General features: G+C 44.7%; 1 protein-coding gene across 2 annotated transcripts in view; it reads right to left on the minus strand.

Moving 5' to 3' along the window:
* Positions 1 to 22820, minus strand: part of LOC124612758 (alpha-tocopherol transfer protein-like) — a 149506-nt gene that overhangs the window by 78357 nt on the left and 48329 nt on the right. For both annotated transcript variants that reach the window (XM_047141151.1, XM_047141152.1), the window contains exon 3: positions 9638 to 9797. In XM_047141151.1, coding sequence (XP_046997107.1) covers positions 9638 to 9797 — 160 coding nt within the window. The remainder of the gene's footprint in view (positions 1 to 9637; positions 9798 to 22820) is intronic.

The raw sequence follows: 22820 nt of genomic DNA on the forward strand, positions 1-22820 counted from the left end.
ATCACGTGCTATAGACGCGAAATTTAACCGACAGGAAGAAGATGCTGTGATATGCAAATGATTAGCTTTTCAGAGCATTCACACAAGGTTGGCGCCGGTGGCGACACCTACAACTTACTGACGTGAGGAAAGTTTCCAACCGTTGTCTGGTGTAACGTTGTTGTGATGCCTCGTGTAAGGAGGAGAAATGCATACCATCACGTTTACGACTTTCATAAAGGTCGGATTGTAGCCTATCGCGATTGCGGTTTATCGTATCGCGACATTGCTGCTCGCGTTGGTCGAGATACAATGACTGATAGCAGAATATGGAATCGGTGGGTTTAGGAGGGTAATACGGAACGGAGTGCTGGATCCCAACGGCCTCACATGACTAGCAGTCGAGATGACAGGCATCTTATCCGAACTGCTGTAACGGATCGTGAAGCCACGTCTCGATCTCTCAGTCAACAGATGGGGACGTTTGCAAGGCAAAAACCATCTGCAACAGTTCGACGACGTTTGCAGCAGCATGGACGATCAGCTCGGAGACCATGGCTGCGGTTACCCTTGACGCTGCATCACAGACAGGAGCGCTTGCGATGGTGTACTCAACGACGAACCTGAGTGCACGAATGGCTAAACGTCATTTTTTCGGATGAATCCAGGTTCTGTTTACAGCATCATGATGGTCGCATCCGTGTTGTGCGACATCGCGGTGAACGCACATTGGAAGCGTGTATTCGTCATCGTCATACTGGCGTATCTCCCGGCGTGATGGTATGGGGTGCCATTGGTAAGACGTCTCGGTCACCTCTTGTTCGCACTGACGGCACTTTGAACAGTGGACGTTACTATTCAGATGTTTTACATCCCGTGGCCTTACCCTTCATTCGATCCCTGCGAATCCCTACATTTCAGCAGGATAATGCACGACCCCATGTTTCAGGTCTTGTACGGGCCTTTCTGGATACAGAAAATGTTCGGCTGTTGCCCTGGCCAGCACATTCTCCAGATCTCTCACCAACAGAAAACGTCTGGTCAATGGTGGCCGAGCAACTGGCGCGTCACAATACGCCAGTCACTACTCTTGATGAACTGTGGTATCGTGTTTTGACGCTGCAAGGACAGTTGTACCTGTACGCGCCATCCAAGCTCTGTTTGACTCAATGCCCAGGCGTATGAAGGCCGTTATTACGACTAGAGGTGGTTGTTCTGGGTACTGATTTCTCAGGATCTATGCACCCAAATTGGGTGAAAATGTAATCACATGTCAGATCTGGTATAATATACTTGTCCAATGAATACCCAACACTTCTTCTTGGTGTAGCAATTTTAATGGCCAGTAGTGTAATTTGTCAGTAGGTGAAGTTCAGCTCTGACTTGATTTCTTTCTTAGACACACTTGTTCTTACAGTGCAGCATTACGTCCTCGCGTATGTATTATTTAGACGTCGGGATTTTATTTAGTTAGTTTTGATACGTAAATTTGCAGAGAAGTTCTTACATAAGCATTTTGGACAGTTATGCTTGGGAAATTCTGTTTGTAATATTATGTAGAATTTTTACTGTGTTACTTTCTGTGTGTTGGAATTACTAGAAAAGCACTGTGAAACCACGAATAGTAGCCCTGTTCGCTGCGCCGCACATACATTATGTTTACTATTTATTTTTGGTAAAAGCTGATTGCAATATAGTTCCACAGTTTCAAATAGATACAGTGACTCTTTTCATTAGACAGTGTTTACGTAAGTACAGCATTCGATTGTTACCGAGCGAAGTGGCGCAGTTGTTAGCACACTGGACACGCATTCGGGAGGACGACGGTTCAATCCCGTCTCCAGCCATCCTGATTTAGGTTTTACGTTATTTCCCTATATCGTTTCAGGCAAATGCCGGGATGGTTCCTTTGAAAGGGCACGGCCGATTTCCTTCCCAATCCTTCCCTAACCCGAGCTTGCGCTCCGTCTCTAATGACCTCGTTGTCGACGGGACGTTAAACACCAACCACCACCACCACCATTCGATTATTCAGGCTCACACTAGAACAGAGACAGGCACCAAAGTTAATACAAAACCAGTTTACATGCGCAACAACAAATAATAAATAAAACAGCTACAATTGATAACAGTTGTTTGTCTCAACTGCTATCACCGGATTTTTGAGATCAAAATAAACTTCAGGTGTTTCACAGTTCGCCAAACATGAACGTTAATTTGTAACTTCTTTCGGAATGTCTGGGAGTGTGAAGTTTAGCACTCTTAACAGCTTTAATGCAGCCCGTTGGGAATTACTCTCCTGCTCTAACGTCTTCATCTGAGAATTGCACGTGCACTTAACCCCTCAAGTACTTGTCGGGTATATTCTAATGTCTCTTTTTCCCATACAGATTTTCTCCCATACAAGGCCTTCTAGTACTATGAAAGTTATTTCCCAATGACTTACTCCGGTCCTTCTACCTATTTCTCTCCTCACCGGTTATGTGCAGAACTTCATTTCTTATGATTTACCTAATTTTCATGAACCTTCTACAGAATAACATCCCAAATGCTTCGAAGTTCTTCATCTCCCGTTTTTACAATGACCAATCACGTCCATACAATGCTATGCCCTAAATTCCCATTCTCAGAAACTTCTTGTTCAAATTAAGGCGAATGTAGATAGTAGTAATTGGCCAGGAATTCCTTTTTTGCCTCTGCTGGTCTTGTATCATCCTTGCTTCGAACGAGAGGTGTAATACTGCTTCCAAGATGTCAGAATTCTTCGTTTCCATTAATTTGTAGCCTCTTACACAAAAACATTAAAAAATTTAGCTAACTGCCTCATAAATGCAGTGACAGGAAGGTAGCCGTTAACTTAACTGATTACCAATAAACCCAATAATTAACTGAGAAGAAAGCAGAAGAAATTACAGAAAGTGTTAAAAATAAGGAAGAAACTGTTTCGAACATGAATTAAAAAAATGATGTGGGGCTTGTAAGAATAGTCGTAGAAGGGCACGAGGGAGAGAACAACTGAGGGAGGAAGATATTTCAGATCCTAGATAATATACTATACAGCAGCAAGCGGTGGACGTCATTAAATGGAAACATAAAGGACCTGCTACCATTGCAGAAAAACAATGATGACTATAACAAATGAAAGCTATAATTCATAGCTTTAGTAACTCAGGCGAGAAGAGCGGTGACATTTCTCTAATAATAAAATGTTTAAATAGAGTAATTAAATGTATGACAGTTTTGTCAAAAGTAAGGTTCATTGCCAAGTAAAATTTTTTGGCGAATCTATGGCAATTTCCCTTTGCCCCTGGCATGTCGCTCCATTACCACAATGACTATTTGTTGATGATTCATGATACGTCCTATTACATACAATACAAGTGGCAATTACATGTGATAGCAAGTTTAGTCAAATTGTGTAAGAAACCGTAGTGTAACTCAAAGGACCGTGTCGAATGTAATGATGATGATGATGATGATGAGTCCCATACTTCTTTACAGAGCGTAGGGGAGCGACGCGGGAGACCCGCGCCGCCTTACTAAGCGAGGTCCTAGTGGAGGTGGTTTGCCATTGCCTTCCTCCGACTGTAATGGGGATGAATGATAATGATTACGACGACACAACAACACCCAGTCATCTCGAGGCAGGAAAAATCCCTGACCCACCGGGAATCGAACCTGGGACCCCGGGCTCGGGAAGCGAGGACGCTACCGCGAGACCACGAGCTGCGGACGTCGAATAGTGAAACGCAAAATATGCCTGGAGGTACAGACGACAAGAAATAAAATGCATGCAAAAGTAATATAGCAATGATAAGGTTGCTATCAAATGTGACGTCGGCTGTTATCTCATGAGGAGGGGGAGGAGGAGATTAGTGTTTAACGTCGCGTCGACAACGTGATCATTAGAGACAGAGCACAAGCTCGGATTAGGGAAGGAAGTCGGCCGTGCCGTGCCAAAGGAACCGTCTCGTCATTTTCATGAAGCGATTCAGGGACATCACGGGAAACCTAAGCTGGATGGCCGGACTCAGGTTTGAACAGTCGTCCTCCCAAAGCGAGTCCAGTGTGCTAACCACTGCGCTACCTCGACAGGTGCTGTTCTATCACCGTGCGGTAAGCTCATCAGCATGCGGCAGCAGTAGAAGAGGCAACGGTATAGAGAGGCAGTCCGTCACCTAACGGTGCTCCGGGACCAGAGCCCCGTTTTGATTTCGCTTGGCTTGCTACTTTCCTGTGCTTAGCTAACAGCTTCATGCTCACGTTTCGAAAATTCTGAAACACCAATATTATTATTTTCCTCTCATAGATACGATAGTGGCTTTATAGTCAAAACCAGCGTTCTATAATAGCTAACTGAGAAGTGACAGACTGAGAATTGTACAGTTTATTTAGATACGAAGGTACCTAGGGGTACGCGACCCAATTGAAACATGACTTTCAAACATTTGAAACTGCAGCCACACGTTTACCTGCAATACGTAAAAAAGCTCCTTCCAATAGCAGTTTGTGCCTCAGTGTTGTGTAAAAATGGACTATGGCTCAAAGGACAAACCTAGAAGCAGAAATTTGAAAAATGTAGAATGAGCCATTACTGAGGAATTAAAGTTAAATTGCAAACAAAAATTGATTACAAGAGCGCTCTAGCTAAAACTTTACTACGATATCGATAAGATATGCTAATAAATCAAGGAATTTTAATCTTTAAATTTAACCTTTTAAATTAAGGCCATTGTTTGATATTAGGAAAATTCTTTTGGTCTGCCTTTTATGTTCGTGCTTCGTCCGACGTACGTTATTTTCCTTCCAGGTTAGCAGAGTTTCTTCACTTTGTCTAAATCATGGCCCCCAAATCTGATCACGATCATTAATTCATCTCTGGTACTCCTCATTACTTTCGCTTTTCCTCGGTTCACTCTCAATACATATTCTGTACTTATCAGAATGTTCATTCCTCCTCGCATTCTATGAGTCCGGCAATTTCAACAAATCAAGTAGTTGTTATTCTTTCACCCCGGCTTTAATGCCAATCGGGAAGATATTTTAGTTCTCTCACTGCTTCTTCAATGTACAGGTTAAACATCGGGGAAGAAACACTGCATCCCTATCTTCATACTTTGTCCTCCACCCCCACTGTTCCTTCTTCGTTCTCGTACTTTGTACATATTGTGGTTCACCCGCCTTTCCGTATGGTTTACTCCATTAAAATTTCGCATTTTTCATTGTCTAACACTTTTTCTAGTTTGACAAATACTATGAAACCGCCTTAATATTTCGTCACTCTTGCCCACATTATCAACTTCCGCATCAGACTAAATCTCTCGTGCCGTTACCATGTTTAACGCCAAATTGATCGCGACTTAAAGATACCAACAATTTTCTTTTTAACATTTATGCCTGAGTCGTATAGAAGAATATGCGATAATTCTCGCACTTGTCGGCTCTTGCTATCTTGGGAATAGTGTGGATGATATTTTTCCGAAAGTCGTACGGTGTATCTCTAGTCTCATAGACTCTACACACCAACCTGACTAGTCATTTGGTTCTCATTTCCGCCAATAATTTTTGAAGTTCCGAAGGATTGTAATCTATGCTTCCGCCTTAATGGACTGCATAAAACACCCATATCCAAGACTAGCGTCTGAAACTTAATGAGAATGTTCAGCTGGACACATGTTTGGGCCTTGGATGTAAAACTAGGCTCTGGAAAGTTTGGTGCTCACGCGAACCATAGGATAACAACTACACTTAACTACACTTTCGATGTGTCTTATGGGACGCTTTTTATTTCATTCCAACAGTTCCCGGTTAGACAATCGATTTACATGCAGCCTTTTTGTACAACATGCATACATTTATTCTAATTACTCGTTCGGCATCCAGCCGACATCAGGTACAATATTAGAACAGAAATTTGAGTACTGTGTTACATTAAGACAATGATACGTTTCCAGAATGAGATTTTCATTCTGAAGCGGATTGTGCGCTGATATGAAATTTCCTGGCAGATTAAAACTGGAAAAATCCCGAGTTCGAGCCTCGGTCCCGCACACAGTTTTAATCTGCCAGGAAGTTTCAATGATATGGTTATATAATGATCTCCAAGGTAAAGAAGCATTTTTCCCCATACGTTAAACTATATTTCAGTTTCGTTTTCCAATTGTCCGTGATGTTTGCTGACTGCCGCAACATATGCCATTGAGGGTTTCGCTGAACTGGGAGTCATGGAGGGGACCCTTTGCTGCTTTATTCTCTCATGTGTCAATGTTGCACCATTCCGTGTTCAGCTCAGGAGGCACTATAACAGGAGCACTGTAAAAGCGTAAGGACACTTTGCTGCATCAGATCACGTTCAGATATCGCCGAATGGGTTTGAACGGTTCCTAGTGGTTCCAACCTATCCACGAGCGCAAGAACTGCAGTTGCACTGCTATCCAAACGGGTGCGATTACGTTCAATAGCGATACAGTTCCACAATGTCCACAGAATGTCCAAGAACGTCAGCAGTGTCAAATGTTGTCAGAACGTTTTCATGTTACTCGCTGCACTGCTAATTGTCGTTGTCGAGCGCGAAATGTATGGCAGTTTATGTACCAGGGAAAGGCATGGTATCATTGACACTGTTTATGCCATCCCCTGAGGCCTTTTCGTTTCGATTCTCAGCACTGGTGTGTATGAAATGTTTTCGTAGGCCATCCATAAGAAAACCGTGCGACTTCATTGTTGGGCGTCACGGTTCTGACTTCCATCGCGGAGGCGTCAAAACAAGGGGATGATATGTGGGTTGGAGAGGCAGCCACAAACGTCCCGTCGTGTGACACGTCCGCGGTGGCGTGAAATTTGGTGCGAATGTGACACTAGCACATATTACACGTCACATCAACTTCTCTGTACTGGCTTTTTTTTCACAAGTGTCGATATCTTGCTGTTTGAAGTGTGGTCGAGATCAACGGTGACGTCGCAAAACGCCACCGTTTTGTATCATTACAGAGGGAAGTCTTAGGCGCCTTTGAGCCAAATTTTAAACCTGTTCGTTGGAATGTGCACAATTAGCGGCTTCCAAAATAGTTATCCTTTAATTTGTAGTAAGATCCTGTGGGACCAAACTGCTGAGGTCATCGAGCACTGAGTTTACACACTACTCAATCTAACTTAAACTAACTTACGCTAAGGACAACACACACACACACCCATGCGCGAGGGATGACGTGAACCTCCGACGGGGGGAGCTGCGCGAACCGTGACAAGGATCCTCAAACCGAGCGGTTACCCCGCGCGGCTGACTCTACAATTTTAGTGCAGCTGTGGCAAGTTGAGATGCCAGATACCATCCTGAGAGCTCGGCTGACAGCAAGAAAATATCAGCAGAAACGAAAGAAAATAGTAAAAACGGAATAACTGTCAAACACATCTTTCCAGATCAAATTGAGCTGGTGCGCTGCTGGAGCCAGTCTCCATCAATTGTCATCGCCATCGTTATGAGTCGACTTTTGGTGCCTGCTTGTGCTCTTCGCATCTTTGGCGGGTGGCTATTTAACTGCGGCGTTCGCGCTCTGCTGGGGCTTGCGTTCGAGTATCAGCTGTATGAGCTACAGTGACGGAGTCGGTACGACGAAGGACCGTAGGCAGCTGCTGTGGCGTGCTTCGCCGCAGGTCCGTTGTTGATGATGACTGGTATTTCCTGGAGATCTGATGGACAGAATTCCTTCGCGTCTGTTACATGTCACTCAAAGAGAACGAGCTGGAGTCGTCAAATTGTTTCTTGGTGGGTTCTGTTCACGTTAGTTGAATAACCGAGTGCACTGAAAATTATCTTGGTTGTTTCAGTCATTTGTCACTGTACTTGACCGAGGCGCCTAAGATGTTGATGATATTTAAGTGCAGGCCCTGATGGCCGAGCGGTTCTAGGCACTACGGTCTGGAACCAAGCGACCGCTACGGTCGCAGGTTCGAATCCTGCCTCGGTCATGGATGTGTGTGATGTCCTTAGGTTAGTTAGGTTTAAATAGTTCAACGTTCTAGGGGACTGATGACCTCAGATGTTAAGCCCCATAGTGCTCAGAGCCATTTGAACCACTTTTTATTTCTTTGTTCTAGAGAACTGGTTAATCAAATTTTAAGAGCCGTTACTGGGCAAGTGCTCATCTAGGTTAGTCAGGCTTGGGTTCATTGGTGCCGTGTACAATTAAAGTTTTATTGATTGGCGACTCCATAGTGTCCTGTGCACTACGACCAGATAAGGGGTATACTTGAAAGGAGAGACAGCACTGGTCGTATATTTTTGTTTGTTATCGCAAAATCGATTTTCGGTCACTTAGTGACCATTTTCAGTGCTGTGTAGAGTATATGTGATCGCCGTAAGCTTATTGAGACCAGTGCTTACTAATTTAAGTTATATATTACAGCACTGAAGATGGTCACTAAGTGACCGAAAATCGATTTTGCGATAATAAACAAAAATATACGACCAATGCTGTCTATCCTTCCAACAAATTAAAGGTTTATTTATAACCTGTTGGGCAGATATATTTGTCTATCTAATGCGCCAGAATGTTGTCTGCCGCTGGCAGTGGTCGACGCGAGCAAACTCCGATCGGGGTATCACGGAGGAAGAGCGAAATTTAAGAACCTGCATTGGTGTCTGTGGTTAGGTTGTTACTGTCCTGCAATTCCATCTTTCCGGTGGAGCGGTGTGGTTTTCTGGAAGCTTAATTGTAGCCCAAGGTTCAGTATAGCTCCATTTGACCTTCTCGTACGTGAATCCTCTATCTGGTAGCGCCTTTCGCTTTCAGTCTACTCGCGTCCATCACTAATTTCCAACGTAAAAAATAAATAAATAAATAAATAAATAAAAATAAAAAAATAAAAATTGTTATGGCTCCATGTTAAGAATATTTACTATTATTATGGTTGTGAACCTCGTACCTGAGAGTAATACAAAAGAGAAGCTTAGTCGAGTGCATTAATCTGATACTAATTTAATTTCTTACAATTGATTAAAATCAGTCCATGGAAGCAGTCTTAGAATTTGATATGCAAGCCAGTTTCTAAGTAAGTCATGAGGCACCCAGTTATGTCAGTTAAATTTATTAATGGGGTTTTATGAACATTGTTTTGATTATTAAAAATTGCTTGAGTAAATTTTGAAAGATCTATGTCTGTGTTTGTAATAAAGAAATGTATGGCAACTGCAGACTGGTTATGTGTTTAATTTTGATGTGTCGAAATGAATGATGCATCACAAATATTTCATCAGCTTCGGATTCCTCAGAAAAATTCTCCCTAAAAAGCGCCAGGTACTTAAGTGTGATTTGCAAAGTATCGATGTAGATGTAATGGATATCATGAGGAAGAGTTGCAGTGACTAACCTGATAATTGAAGTTTCTCCTAAGAGTCTCTTTCTAGTAAATGTGGGACGAATTTTGAAAAAGACTGCTAATAGAGAACAATAAAAAGATACGCATTACACTGTCAGAATATTTTGTTGTTCTATTCACAATTGTTCACATAGATCCTCATCCTGCGTGTTGCCACAACGTGAGCAAAATGACATCGGAACTGTATTCGCCATTTCAGCCGTTGACAGGACAAGGTTAGCTTTGACACACACAATACTCAAAACTGCTAATATGTTTCTCGAGCAGTGCAGATACTCACATGAAATCTTTGGCTTTTTTTATGTCAGCGTCCTCGGGATCTCGGTTCATCAGAAGCTCTGGAAATTTCTTCTTTAAGGAAAAGTAGGCGTCCAACGACGTTTTCACGCGTTCCATGCTGCATTTGCAGTTGATGAACATTCTCTCCAGACGCCGATCATCTTAGGAACAGAACATAGCTAATTATACACATTATTGATAGATAATTCAATAGGAAACGAAATGATAAATACATTTAAAATTCTAGTTAGAATCGTGGATTGAAGGTGTTTAATGTTGCACGTGCTACCACTAGAGATACAGACCTTGTATTAAAACATGTTCTCTCAGACAATCTGACGTGTGGTTGAACCGAGGGGAAACATTTGCTCGACAGAGATAATGAGATATTAATGAGAATTTTCACGAATCAAACGGTCTTTGAAATACGAACTACTAGTCTAAGCATTCCATATACGTGTAAGACATCCCTGCGTTTAATCGAGATTAAAACTGTAATTCCTAAATATTTGTGCATGTGATTTTAAATTGGCATTAAAATATTTACTTCTTGAACATATTAGAGTATCATGATAAAAATAGCGTAAGACTCCTGAAACTTCTATTAAATTAGAATTACCTGTAGTGCTCAATCATCCTAAATCCATCCATTTTCGTCTGAGATCTAACAACAGAATACCTAACCATCTTTCAATTGAGTTGATGCAACTACATTGTGACCCAACATACGAACTGTACGCATTGTTTTAGTCAAGGAATTACTGGAAAACGCTTAGCTTTATCATGCTGTACTACTAATGTCACAGCATATCTAAAAGAACGAATTTCTTCCATCGCAATATGAGGTAACGTTTACGTATAGTTTTACTCTGGAAAACCAATTCGAGCAGTGGTACATCATCCAAGCAAATCCTCTCGCAACTACAAATAATCTGTCGCCCTCACCCCCATTCCTTCGTCATCTCTCTCAAAATTAATTATTTTGTGGTTTCTGCTGCAAGAAATATATTTCCAGCTAATGGTCCAGAAGAACATTTCAGATAACGTAAACGTAAATGTTGTTCGAAATATAAAACCAGACCAGCACGTTATTGTGCACATAAATTCAAGTTACCACAGATTGGTTGGTTGCTTGGTTTAAAAGGGGGGGTGGGACGAAACTGCTAGGTCATCTGTCCCTTGTTCCGAATAAAACAATGCCAAAAGGGTGAAAATAAAACAAGCGAGACTGACAACACAAAGCGGAGAGAAAGGAAAAACTACAAGAACGACGGAAGAGCAACAAACACAAATGGACAAAAGGGGAGAAGAAAACCACAGAAACGCAAGAAACAGGTAGAAGAAATTTAAACGACAAAACAGATTACCATGGCTGGCTGAACATGAGAATAAAAAGCAGAAGCCAGCCACTCTGAAACAGATGGAAACCTCCACCCTAAAAGCACTAGGGTGGAGGACACAGAGGGTCAAAGGTTATGCGCTAAGACTTAGACTAGATCAAATGATAAAACCCATACTCACGAGTAAAACATATAACTAAATCAGCCGATGAGGCGTTGTCAGATAAAATTATCGGCAACGAGTCCGGTAACCGAAGATTTCGTCGCCGGGCAGACAAAGTTGGCCACTGTCAGCCGGGCACAGCATCGACACTGAGGCGGGTCTTCACGGCGCAGGAGGTATAGCCTTGGGTGGCCCAAGCGTGGTCAATGTGGAGCCGGCAGAGAACCACATCGTCCCTGCGAGCGGCCCCCATGGAGGGCTGCCACACACATGTAATCTCCTTAATAGCACGCAGTTTGTTGTGCGTACTGAGACAATGTCTTTCCGTCTGCCAAAGCCGAAAAACATGGAAGCGTAAAAACGAACGCAGGTCAGTTATTCGAATGCCGATCTCTATAAGCGGTTTCCGTGTAGCCTGTTTGGCCAACGTGTCAGCAAGTTGGTCGCCTGGGATTCCGACGTGTTCTGGGGTCCACACGAACACCACTGAACGACCGGACCGTTCCAGCGCATAGACGGACTCCTGGATGGTCGCTACCAAGGAATGCCGAGGGTAGCACTGTTCGATAGCTTGTACGTTGCTCAAGGAGTCAGTACACAGAAAAAACGACTCCCCACGTCATGAACGGATGTGCTTAGGAGCCACCAGCTCTGCACTGGAAACGCTGCAGCCATCGGACAACGAATGCTGTTCAATATGTCCTCCATGGACAAACGCGAAGCTGACGTGACCATCAGCTATCGAGCCGTCGGTGTAAACCACTGTATGGCGTCGGTACGTGTCAAGAATCGAGAGGAAGAGACAGCCACGAGCCACGGGGTGAACTGAGACCTTTGGGACATGTGAAAGGTCCAGGCGAAGCCGTGGCCTAGGTGTACACCATGGAGGTGTACGCGAATGGATATCGAGTATAGGTGCTGATGGCAAGGACTCCAGATCATAAACAAGGGATCGGACGCGAACTGCAGTTGCAAGCCCTGACCTGGGCCGCCGATGCGGGAGATGAACCGCCGTGGGTGAGAAAAGGAGACGGTAATTCGGATGCGCAGAAGAACTACGAACATGTGCAACGTAACTGGCGAGCAATTACGTACGCCTGACCTGCAATGGACGGGCTCCAGCCTCCGCAATGACGCTGGTCACCGGACTCGTCCTAAAAGCTTCCGACTCTAGTCGAACGCCACAGTGGTGCACTGGGTTGAGTAAACGCAACGCTGAGGGCGCCGCCGAACCATAAACCAGACTCCGATAGTCAAGGCGGGATTGAACAAAGGCTCCCTAGAGCCGCAGCAGCGTAGAGCGATCCGTACCCCAGTTGGTGTTGCTTATGCAGCGGAGGACATTGAGGTGCTGCCAGCACTTCCACTTAAGCTGACGAAGGTGAGGAAACCAAGGCGATCGGGCGTCGAAAACCAGTTCTAAAAATCGATACGTCACCACTACAGTGCGGGGATCGTCAGTAAGGTAAAGTTCTGGTTCCGGATGAACGGTACGACGCCGACAGAAGTGCACAACACACGACTTTGCGGAAGAAAACTGGAAGCCGTGGTCTAGAGCCCATGACTGTGCCTTGTGAATGGCTCCCTGTAGGCGCCACTCACCAACACCAGTACTGGTGGAGCAGTACAAAATGCAGAAGTCGTCTGTATACAGAGAGGGTGAGACGGACGGCCCTATAGCTGCTGCTAGACCGTTAATGGCCACTAAGAAATAGAGATACACTCGTTACAGAGCCCTGCGGGACCACTTCTCCTGGATACTGGGGGAACTATAGGAGGCACCATCTTGGACACGGAAAGTACGAAGCGACAGGAAATTCTGGATAAAATTCGGGAGACCACACTTGTATAATGTGGCAAGAATATAATGTCGCCAGGTGGTGTCACATGCTTTTCGTAAATAAAAAAAGACGGCAACAAGGTGTTGGCGTCTGGAAAAGGCTGTTCGGATAGCAGACTCGAGGGACACAAGATTATCAATGGTAGAGCGACCCAGGCGAAAACCGCCCTGGCACAGAGCCAGTAAGTCACGTGACTCCAGGACCCAACCCAACCACCGACACACCATACGTTCCAGCAGCTTATGAAGAACGTTGATGAGGCTGATGGGCCGATAGCTATCAACGTCAAGCAGATTTTTGCTGGGTTTGAGCACTGGTATGATGGTGTTCTCCTGCCAGTGCGATGGAAAGACGCCATTGCACCAGATCCGGTTGAAAATAACGAGGAGATGTCGCCTGCAGTCAGATGAGAGATGTTTAATCATCTGACTGTGGATCTGAGCTGGCCCAGGAACTGTGTCGGCCTAATGTGCTAGGGCAGTCAGGAGCTCCCACTCTATAAATGGGGCGTTATAGGGTTCACTGTGGCGTGTAGTGAACGAGAGGACTTTCCCTTCCATCCGCCGTTTGAGAGTGCAAGAGGCTGGGGGTAACTATCCGACGCAGAGACGCGAGCATACTCATCAGCAAAGTGCTCGGCAAACGCGTTTTCGTCGGTAGATAGCACGCCATTTATGTTAACACTGGGAACACCTATTGAGTCTGGTGCCCGAAATCCCGTTTGATCTTTGCCCACACTTTGGAAGGAAACGTATGGCACCCAATGGGCGAGACGTCTCTCTCCCAACTCTCTTGTTTCCGTCTTAAGCTGGCGAACGTGGGCACGGAGCCGTTTAAAGGCTACGAGGCGCTCCAGGGAAGGATGCCGCTAGTGCCGCTGTAGAGCTCCCCGAGGCTCCTTAATTGCCTCAGCGATTTCCGGCGACCAGCAACGTACTGTCTTTCTTCTGGGGCATCCTAAAGAACGAAGGATCGCGTTTTCCGTAGCAGAAACGACCGTTGTAGTTACCTGCTCAACCACCACATCGATGTTACCATGTGGGGGAGAGTCAATGGTGACAGCAGAGGTGAAAGCGTCCCAGTCTGCCTTGTCTAAAGCCTATCTGGGCCGGTGTCCATGGTTCTGACGCCGGGGCAGTGACAGGAAGATTAGGAAGTGGTAACTACCACACGGGTCGTCATGTGCTCTCCTGTGGATAGATGGGAGAAGGCGAGGACTGCAAACCGAGAGTTCAGTGGCCGAATATGTGGCATGTGCCACACTGAAATTTATTTAAGAGGTAGAGGTCAAGCTGTGACACTAAATTTTCGACACCTCTGCCTCGGCCAGTAAGCACAGTACCACCCCACAAGGGGTCATGAGCGTTAAAACCTCCCAAGAGTAGGAAAGGTTTAGGGAGTTGATCAATCAGTGCAGCCAATGCGTTCAGGGGTACTGCACCATTGCAGACAGTTATTTCCTGCGTCGTCCTTATCCTGACAGCCGCCACTTCAAGAGGGGTTTGAGGAGGCACAGGTTCACTGCATACTGACTTCAGGACGTAGACACAAACTCCACCTGACACTCTATTATAGTCACTAAGGTTCTTGTAATAACCTCTATAGCTGCGGAGGGCAGGAGTCCGCATTTCTGGGAGACATGTTTCCTGGAGGGCAATACAGAAAGCAAGTGTGAAGCTTAAGAGTTGCCTGGGGGTGAAAAAAACCGCCGCAATTCCACTGGAGGATGACGTTATCGTGAGGCTGGGGAGGCATGAAGCGTGCAAGGAGGCAGGTCATGCTTCAGGGCCACCTGCTGCCACAAATTTAGTATCTGTTGCCATTTCTATGGCCAATCAGGCACCAGTGAGATCCAGGTCCGCAGGGGAGGCTAAGATCTCCACCACATCCTCAGATGCATATATGATAGGGAGTGGTGGTGTTGGGGCCACCAGAGGGTCCTGTTTCTTAGCAGACTTCTTCTTAATTTGCTTGCTCTCTCGCTTCTCTTTAGGGACTTGCTCGAAAGATTTCTCCGAAGCAGCTTCAGGCACAGAGGAAGACTGTGAAGCTCTTTATCTAGCAGCTTTTGGCTCCTTGAACCACTGCTGAATGTTCACCATGGCATTAGTGGAGACCTTGAAAGAGAGGGCCCCAAGAGACCCCTTCTCCACAAGAGGAGCCAGAGGAGGCTGTTACTTCTCCGACAAGGGGGGGGGGGGCAATGTCCCCAGCATTTTTTTGGGGGGGGGGAGGGGCTTTCTCCCATAGTAGGTGCTTTGGGAGCAATGAAGGACGATTTGCCCCCAACCACAAAGGGGGCGGATGTATTCTGTTGGCCTGGAGGGTTCATTGTTCGTGGCACAGAGTGAGAAACCACTGGCAGTTGGAACAGCGATGGTGACGTAGCTGCAGCATATGTCGACGCCAACCGAATAGGGTTTAATCTTTCAAATTTATGTTCAGTCTCTGTGTAAATCAATTGGTTCAGGGTCTTGTACTCCATGATTTTCCTCTCGTTTTGGAGTACTGGGCAGTCAGGCGAGCAGGAGGAATTGTGCTCTTCACAGTTGATGCAGGTGGGAGGAGGCGCCCATGTAGTATCTGGGTGCAGTGGACGTCTGCAGTATCCCCATGTGGCACTGGAAGTTCAGCGGGAAGACATGTGACCAAATTTCCAACACTTAAAGAACCGCATTGGAGGAGGAAAGTATGGTACAACGTCACAGCGGTAAACGACCACCTTGAACTTTTCGGGCAATGAATCACCCTCAAAGGCCAAGATTAAGGCACTGGCAGCAAATCTGTTGTCTTTGCGTCCGCTGTATATGCGCCAGATGAAATGAACACCCCGCAGTTGTAAATTGGCGTGGACCTCGTCGTCAGTCCGCAAGAAGAGAATGCGATATAAAATGATCCCCTGGACCATATTGAGGCTTTTATGGGGAATGACGGAAACAAGAATATCACCCAGCTTGTCACAGGCGATAATGTTCATGATAGGGCTGTGTATGATGTCTGAATCAAGACTGCGCCGTTTCGCATCTTGGACAGCGCTGTCACTTCTCCAAACTTATCCTCAAGGTGTTCAACGAAAAATTGACGCTTCGTAGGTAGAAGGAGTCCCAATCAGTTCTGCAGCAGACTAAGAACCGAAGTGAATACCGCTCTCTCCGTTCTGTAGCCCTACGTTCCTCCAATGGTGTAGCGAGGGGGGGAAACGATTTACGGTCATACCTGTCGGTATTGTATTCGATCTTGCCCTTCTTAGAGGCTGCTGGTGCCGTACGGTCACCAGCAAGAGATGACAGTCCACTTCATTGCGGGTCACCCACTCCGATCAGGGGCTCTCTCCATGGGCGCCACCCAGCCACAGCAAAGGGCGCCCCTCCCATCGGCTTCAGTGTGTGTGTTGTTCTTAGCATAATTTAATTTACGTTGGTATAAGTAGTGTGTAAGTATAGGGACCAATGACCTCAGCAGTTTGGTCCCTTAGGACTTCACACTTATTTGAAAATTTTGAACACAGCAAATGCCATCTGGCATTATGGCTGTTGCCAGAACTCCTGATGCCCCAGATAGATAGGCATCTACTGCTTGGCATACGTGGGGAGTTTACAGTTCAGACATCAGCAGTGCGATCCCCGCGTTTTAAGGGGGCTACAATCAAATGGGTATATGACGGCCCCACCACAACGGACAGGCTACTGTGCTGGATATTGGGTGCAGAGAAATCCAGTATTGTCATAGGGGTGAAAGAGGGCAGGGTACAACGGAAGATGACATACCCCGGAAAGTGTCCTCGCCCAAATAGTTTAATCGCAGGTGGAAATGCAAAGCCGTGACAAGAGATTCAGGAGATCGAATCTAAGGGCACTATGGATGACTCGTGCACCCTATAAGGCGTCCTTCGCCATTTGGCCCGCACTTTTCTAGAATTTTTAAAAGTGGCAAGTCAAACCATTGAATGGGACCTGAACTCATAGGGCCGAAAATTGTGCGACTTCTTTTACTCGCCTCCTGCGGCAGGCAGGAATACCTCGGGCCTTTTCTAGCCGCCGAACCCGCAGGGGGGTTACCACAGATTGTCATAGCAGTGACAAATAAGTTACAAAAAGGAGCGCAATATTTTCTTAATAGCGCATTAGCCGTGAAAGACATAAAATTGTTGTCAGTTGCCATGAAGAGCGACCTCACCTTGAAACTTTCCTTTACTTCTCAGGCGAGATTTGTGATTCGTTACGACTAAACTGCACGTAAAATAAGGAGAAGAACGATGACGATGTTAGTTAAAGCGGAAAAAGGATGTAGATAACCTGCTACTTTCACAGAATAGCGTAAGTAGTTTCCAGATAAGGTTAATTCTCAGTTTGCACGGACAGCAGGACCACCAGATGTGCACTCATGATTGTCAGTACAAAGAAAAGTACACAGTAATTATGTCAGATGATCATCTTTACTGAGGGTACGACGGCCACGTAGTTGTTAGATGAATATGCTATTTTCCAGCTTGGGCCATAATCTACCTGAACATCCTTCTTTACCTCCCACCGTTGCCGAGGTCGCTAACCCCCTCTTGTGCGGTGGCGCTGGACTCTGTGCTATGCCAGTTGGAATCAACGTGGCGGAAAATTTTACTGCCAGTATTTGGCCAGTGAAGGAAGGAGAGGTGGCGTGAAGTTCACGAATACCAGACTTGCATTGAATTCCAAATGTCTCCACAGTGCGTCAAGAAGTGAGTGTATGTGACCCTTGAGCGTTATCCACCCATCGGATGGGAACGTTAAGAGGGCGACCCACTTGGTGCTATTCGCAGGGTGTATACTGAATGCCGGTACCGGTTTCACTTTCTTCCATTCCTTAATCTGTAATAAGCACAACACCGCGCTATGTAAGCACTAATCTTACGATTCAGGTACACATTTGACACTTCGTTACAGATCAGAGGAAGGAAACGAAAGCCACCTTCACTGGCACCTTGCTAGAATGACGATGCAGGACTCCCTCAAAAGCTCGCAAGCTCGCCTACACACCCTCCATAAGAATGGGACAGCTTTGACTATTCTCCTTTGGTCAACGTTATATATTAGCAAACTGTAGCGTTATGAGCATGTAGGCAAGTTATTCGTCCACCTGTGGATGGTATCGATGAGAGATGAATTTGCTTGCTTGGCTGGGTACGTGTCGATGGGGCGAAGACATCGCGCGATCGCGCCAGGCGAGAGGAAGTGCAGGGACAAGGAACACGTGATTGGAAACGGGGAAAATCCCTAATCCGGGAATTTGGACGGCTGTTACTAGCATGGTCTTTGTCCAGGAGATGCTCCAAGAAATGGTGACTTAATTACAGCTCTTTGAGATTCGACAGTAACTCATCAAATATTAATGGAAATCTGGTTACATTTGCAGTCTCAGAAACATGAGACACTTAGTGACACAGAAAGGTCCCAATATCTTTAAAATGGTTCAAATGGCTCTACGCACTATGGGATTTAACATCTGAGGTAATCAGTCTCCTAGACTTAGAACTACTTAGACCTAACTAACCTAAGGACATCACACACATCCATGCCCGAGGCAGGATTCGAACCTGCGACCGTAGCAGCAGCGCGTTTCCGGACTGAAACGCTTAGCACACCTCCGTCACAGTGGCCAGCTTATCTTTGAACCTACAGAAGTTAACGTCTCACAATTAATAAAAATTTACACAACCAAACTTTTAACCGCTTCGTGCAATTTCAACAAACGAAATCTTTGATGATAGCCTTGCACTATAGCTATTACCCCAGGAGGCTGCGTACCTATATCAGTTTTGTTTGTTCATTTACCGCGTTTTTTATGTGTGTTTCATCACGCAAATGTTTGAACATTGTATCCGCCGCAATTACACAGTAAATCAACACAGCATCAATACCTCATATTGTCATATTTGTGTAGTTATAAATGACGAGTTTACTATTTTGCCAGTAACTGTATTTAAATATTTATTGCAAGAGCTATTAGAAAACTGCTAATTTACAAGTAGCCAATCACGTGTGTTAGTTGACACCAAACTGAAAAAGAGAATCAAAACACACTTTGTCAAGAAGGCATAAAAAGAAGTTTAAACAATACTTAGAGCCATCTGTTGTCGCTTACCTTGAGCATACTTGCGCAAGAGTGTAGGCTGATTTATTTATGAACCAACTATTAGTAATATTTATTGTAAATGATCTGAGTATAACGGAATGTTTACGGTGTTTCTTTGTTTAAATATTGCTGTAATATATTAGTTTAGTCCTGGAAGTGGTCAAAGATGAGTCAGCTCACGTCTGTATATCTAAGATCAGCGTATTTTTGGTGGGGATGACTTCCAGTCAAGGGGAAAGCAGACAGTAGCGGAACACCACAAGAATCACGAGCTCAAGGGAGCGATACTGGTCACTTCATGTTCAGTTCTTCAAGAAAGCAAACCTTTCTGCAGTAAGGAGCATGACTTGGCCATGAGTTGGTGATTGATTCTGGGTACTGAATGGCCGCCGCCATACTTCAATTTCTCAAGGGACTTGAGATTTCGAGAGATCTGAAATTGCACCAGAGTAGGACATTAACTTTTGCCGATTGATTTATGGATATCAGACAGCGAATAAGTTCCTGTTCTTTGCATCACTTATGTTAATTTGTGAATCGTCACGTTGAACTCTGAGCTGTTTGGAGCTGTTGAATGTTCGTGTATGGTGATTACGAAACGGATATAGTTTTCGCATATGTTTGATAACTATTTAGTTTGGGGATACTGCTACGATTCTCGAAACACTCAACATAACTTTACAGCATCTGATAAGGGTATTTTCTGTCTGTATTTTAACTCAATAAAATAGGACCATTTACCGTTTATTTCAGATGTCCTCTTCGAATAAGGACTATTCAATACAATTCATCAGTTACAGACGTTACAGTAGAACCCTTGTCATTAAATTATGCATTTAATTTTTATTTTGTATTTCTGTGTGTTTCATTAACTTGCAATTCTAGGCAATGCATTGATTATTTGTCTGCACTATCAGAGCTGTTGTTATTGTGGTCTTCAGTCCAGAGACTGGTTTCATGTAGCTCTCCATGCAACTCTATCCTGCGAAAGCTGCTTCATCTCCCAGTACCTACTGGACCTACATCCTTCTGAATCTGTTTAGTGTATTCATCTCTTGGTTTCCCTCTACGATTTTTACCCTCCACGCTGCCCTCCAATACTAAACTGGTGATCCCTTGATGCCTCAGAATATGCCCTACCAAATGATCCCTTCTTCTAGTCAAATTGTGCCACAAACTCCTCTTCCCTCCAATTCTATTGAATACCTCCTTATTAGTTATGAGATCTACCCATCTACTCTTCAGCACTCATCTGTAGCACCACATTTCGAAAGCTTCTATTCTCTTCTTGTCTAAACTATTTATCGTCCACGTTTCACTTCCTTACATGGCTACACTCCATACAAATATTTTCAGAAACGACTTCCTGACACTTAAATTTATACACGATGATAATAAATTTCTCTTCTTCAGAAAAGCTTTCCTTGCCATTGCCAGTCTACATTTCATATCCTCTCTACTTCGACCATCATCAGTTATTTTGCTCCCCAAATAGCAAAACTCATTTAATACTTTAAGGGTCACTTCCTAATCTAATTCGCGCAGCATCACCCGATTTATCGACTGCATTCCATTATCCTCGTTTTGCTTTCGTTGATGTTCATCTTATATCCTTCTTTCACACTGTCCATTCCGTTGAGCTGCTCTTCCAGGTCCTTTGCTGTCTCTGACGGAATAACAGTGTCATCGGCGAACCTCAAAGTCTTTATTTGTTCTCCATGGATTTTAATTCCTACTCCGATTTTTTTTATTGTTTCCTTTACTGCTGGCTCAATATACAGATTGAATAACATCGGGGAGAGGCTACAACCCTGTCTCACTCCCTTCCAAACCACTGCATCCCTTTCATGCCCCTCGACTCTTATAACTACCATCTGGTTTCTGTACAAATTGTAAATAGCCTTTCGCTCCCTGTAGTTTACCCCTGCCACCTTCAGAATTTGAAAGAGAGTATTCCAGTCAACATTGTCAAAGCTTTCTCTAAGTCTACAAATGCTAGAAACGTAGTTTTGCCTTTCCTTAGTCTATTTCTAAGATAAGTCGTAGGGTCAGTATTGCCTCACGTGTTCCAACATTTCTACGGAATCCAAAATGATCTTCCCTAAGGCCAGCTTCTACCAGTTTCTTCCATTCGTCTGTAAAGAATTCGTGTTAGAATTTTGCAGCCGTAGCTTATTAAACTGATAGTTCGGTAATTTTCACATCTGTCAACACCTGCTTTCAGATCTACAGATTATTATTTGCAGCGAGTTAGCTGCAGGGGATGAAAGCAAACGTGCGTAGCGCCTTTTAATCGAGCTTTTATTTTTAAGCATGTCTGTCCATAACCCAAGCACCTAAAGTAAGAGCAACCGCAGGTATAAGCGCAACAGCTCGCATGGACTGCTGTGTTGAAGAGAAACTACTTACTAGCAGTAACCGTTAGGTACTGTCACAACATCTACTGCCTTTGGCGTACCAAGTGTCAAAACCTCAAGAACTGTTAAATTTGTGAAATCAAAACCAATAGAACAGGAAAATGTGAATACGCTGACATTTCTATGCACGTGGAAACATTTCTAGCTGGTCACTGGACAGTGGGAAAGAAGTAAAGACCGGTTATGAAACGAAGGACCAATTCAGTCTGAGCAGAAAAATAAAACTTTATTCATACCACGTAGCTTCTGGCATAATACTTGCGCTGGTATAATTATAAACATTACGAGAACATTAAGGTGAGGAAAACATTTTACTAGAGAAACATGTACTAGACAGTATACACTGTGATCAAAATTATCCGGACACCTGGCTGAAAATGACTTACAAGTTCGTGGCGCCCTCCATTGGTAATGCTGGAATTCAGTATGGTGTTGGCCCACGCTTAGCCTTGATGACAACTTCCATCTTGCAGGCATACATTCAGTCAGGTGTTGGAAGGTTTCTTGGGGAATGGCAACCAATTCTTCACGGAGATCTGCATTGAGGAGAGGTATCGACATCGGTCGGTGAGACCAGGCACGAAGTCGGCGTTCCGAAACATCTAAAAGGTGTTCTATAGGATTCAGGTTAGATCTCTGTGCAGGCCAGTCCATTACCGGGATATTATTGTCGTGTAACCACTCCGCCACAGGCAGTGCGTTATGAACAGGTGGTCGATCGTTTTGAAAGCTGTAACCGCTATCTCCGAATTGCTCTTCGACAGTGGGAAGCAAGAAGGTGCTTAAAATATCAATGTGCTGTGATAGTTCCACGCAAAAAAACAAGGGGTGGAAGCCGCCTCCATGAAAAACTCGACCACATCATAACACCACCGCCTCCGAATTTTACTGTTGGCACTACACACGCTGGCAGATGACGTTCATCTGGCATTCGCCATAAGCAAACCTTGCCATCGGATCGCCACATTGTGTACCTTGATTCTTCACTCCACGCAACGTTTTCCCACTGTTCGAACGTCCAATATCTATGCTCCTTGCACGAAGAGAGACGTCGTTAGGCATTAACCAGCGTGATGTGTGGCTTATGAGCAGCCGCTCGACCATGAAATGCAAATTTTCTCACCTCCCGCCTAACTGTCATAGTACTTGGAGTGATCCTGATTCAGATTCGAATTCCTCTGTGATGTTCTGGATAGATGTCTGCCTATTACACATTACGACCATCTTCAACTGTCGGCGATCTCTGTCAGTCAACAGACGAGGTCGGCCTGTACGGTTTTGTACTGTACGTGTCCGTTCAAGTTTCCACTTCACT

This window comes from Schistocerca americana, chromosome 4 (assembly GCF_021461395.2).
Source record: "Schistocerca americana isolate TAMUIC-IGC-003095 chromosome 4, iqSchAmer2.1, whole genome shotgun sequence".
NCBI lineage: Eukaryota > Metazoa > Arthropoda > Insecta > Orthoptera > Acrididae > Schistocerca > Schistocerca americana.